The sequence below is a fragment of the Meleagris gallopavo genome, unplaced genomic scaffold (genome assembly GCF_000146605.3).
Source record: "Meleagris gallopavo isolate NT-WF06-2002-E0010 breed Aviagen turkey brand Nicholas breeding stock unplaced genomic scaffold, Turkey_5.1 ChrUn_random_7180001955934, whole genome shotgun sequence".
NCBI classification, from domain to species: Eukaryota; Metazoa; Chordata; class Aves; order Galliformes; family Phasianidae; genus Meleagris; species Meleagris gallopavo.
The window spans coordinates 1-1,605 of NW_011216565.1; the positions used below are offsets into that span (position 1 = coordinate 1).

The window sequence follows — 1,605 nt, forward strand, 5'->3', positions numbered from 1 at the left end:
CAAGATCTCTGGGGCCCACGGGACGTTCAGGCTGGGGAGGGGTCTCTCCCCAGGCTGTGGGTGGAGGTTTGGGAGCTGGCAGGGTGTGGGGCTGTGTCCTGAGGTGGGAGCACCCATGGGACCCACAGGCTGATGTGGGGAGGTGGGGGTGACGTGGCCGGGCGCTCCGCCGACCGCAGGGACAGCTGCGGGGACAGGAGGAAGGGGAGCCCAACGCTGCCACCCCTAAAGGCCGTGACCCCCCCGGGCAGCTGCGTGTGCACCGTGCTGAGTGTGACCTGGGGCAGGGACAGCTGGGGACAGCCCAGAGCCCACACCGAGATCACAGTGCTGCGACAGGGACACCCCAAAAAGGGGCACTGTGAGCACAAAACAAGGGGACCCCCAGTGCCGGATCCCTGCAGCGCCAGGCTGTATTTCCACAGGACCCGCACACCCCTTCGTCTCCAGCTGCCCCATTCTCACAGCAGTGGGGCTGGGGGCAGCCCTGGAGGATGGGCACCTCAGGTGGGCTGCAGCGCTGGGGGCTCATCCTCATCAGAGTCAAACTCGGCGTTCTCATCCTTCACCCACTTCCCAGAGGGGTCCTGGATCCATCCGGCGCTGCAGACAGACAGACAGACAGAGGAGGGCTGAGCAAAGGGCAGCGATGGGGGGTCCCACACCCACAGACCCCGCTCACCTCCGCAGCTGCAGGTATCGCTGCAGCTCCTGGCGCCGTGTGGGGCTGACAGCTGTGGGCTGATTTGGGGGTGGCGACGGCTGAGCCCCCCTCAGACCGCCCTGCTGGGCGTGGGTGGAATCCACTGCTGCCTCTGCGGAGTGGAGAAAGGAAAGAATCAGAATCACAGGGGCTGGAGAAGTCCAATCCCACCGCCGGTACTTCCCACTGCACCACATCCCTCAGCACAGCATCTCAGCAGCCCTCACAGCTCCTCTGCTGCAGGCAGGCCCACCCCATCCCCCAGCACTGTGCTCAGATGCCTACAGCTTCCTTCCCTCCTCCACAGACGCTCCAGCCCCCCCCCACGTCCTTCTGGCTGCGCGGGGCCCAACTCTGAGCTCTGACAGCACTCAGCTCCTCTCTCACCACAGCGTCCGGGCAGCAGAACTGCAGCCGTGGCCTCCACTGCATCTCTGCGCTCCTTCACGGCTGTGGGGGCAACGCTCGGCCCCATTCGGGTCCTTCCTGCTCTCACACCGCTTCCATCCGCCCTGCAGGGGACACCATCAGGGCTGGGGCGGGGGGGTGGTGGGATGGAGGCTCTGCAGCAGCGGAGCCGAATCCTCACCCCGTCCTCCTGCAGCAGCTGCTGTACGGAGCCGCCTTCAGCAGCGCGTTCTGCGCGATCCGCCTCGTCCTGAGCAGCAGAGGGGCCGGGGAGCCCTGCGGGAGAGAGCGCAGAGCTCAGAGCTGCCCTTTGTGGGACGGGAAGGGGAGGGGAGGGGAGGGGGGCTCCGCACCCACCTCAGCGCCCAGCGCCGCCTCCTGGCACCGCCGCTCCCGCACCGCCGCCTCCTGCGTGCGGCTGCCGCCGTAGCAGCGCCGGAGGTCTGGAAGGGAGAAAAGGGGCGGTGTGGAGGAGCTCAGCACGGCCCCCCGGC

At 67.7% G+C, this 1,605-nt stretch overlaps 1 protein-coding gene across 1 annotated transcript; it reads right to left on the bottom strand.

Annotated features, from left to right (window-relative positions):
• Positions 1 to 388: 388 nt before the first annotated feature.
• Positions 389 to 1,600, bottom strand: LOC104917128 (sodium channel modifier 1-like; the record flags this gene model as incomplete). The annotated part of the gene is made up of 5 exons (XM_010728241.2): positions 389 to 603; positions 683 to 815; positions 1,091 to 1,215; positions 1,293 to 1,387; positions 1,469 to 1,600. Coding segments are annotated over 5 exons (585 nt in total), but the record flags the coding sequence as incomplete, so codon positions are not given.
• Between the last annotated feature and the right edge of the window lie 5 nt (positions 1,601 to 1,605).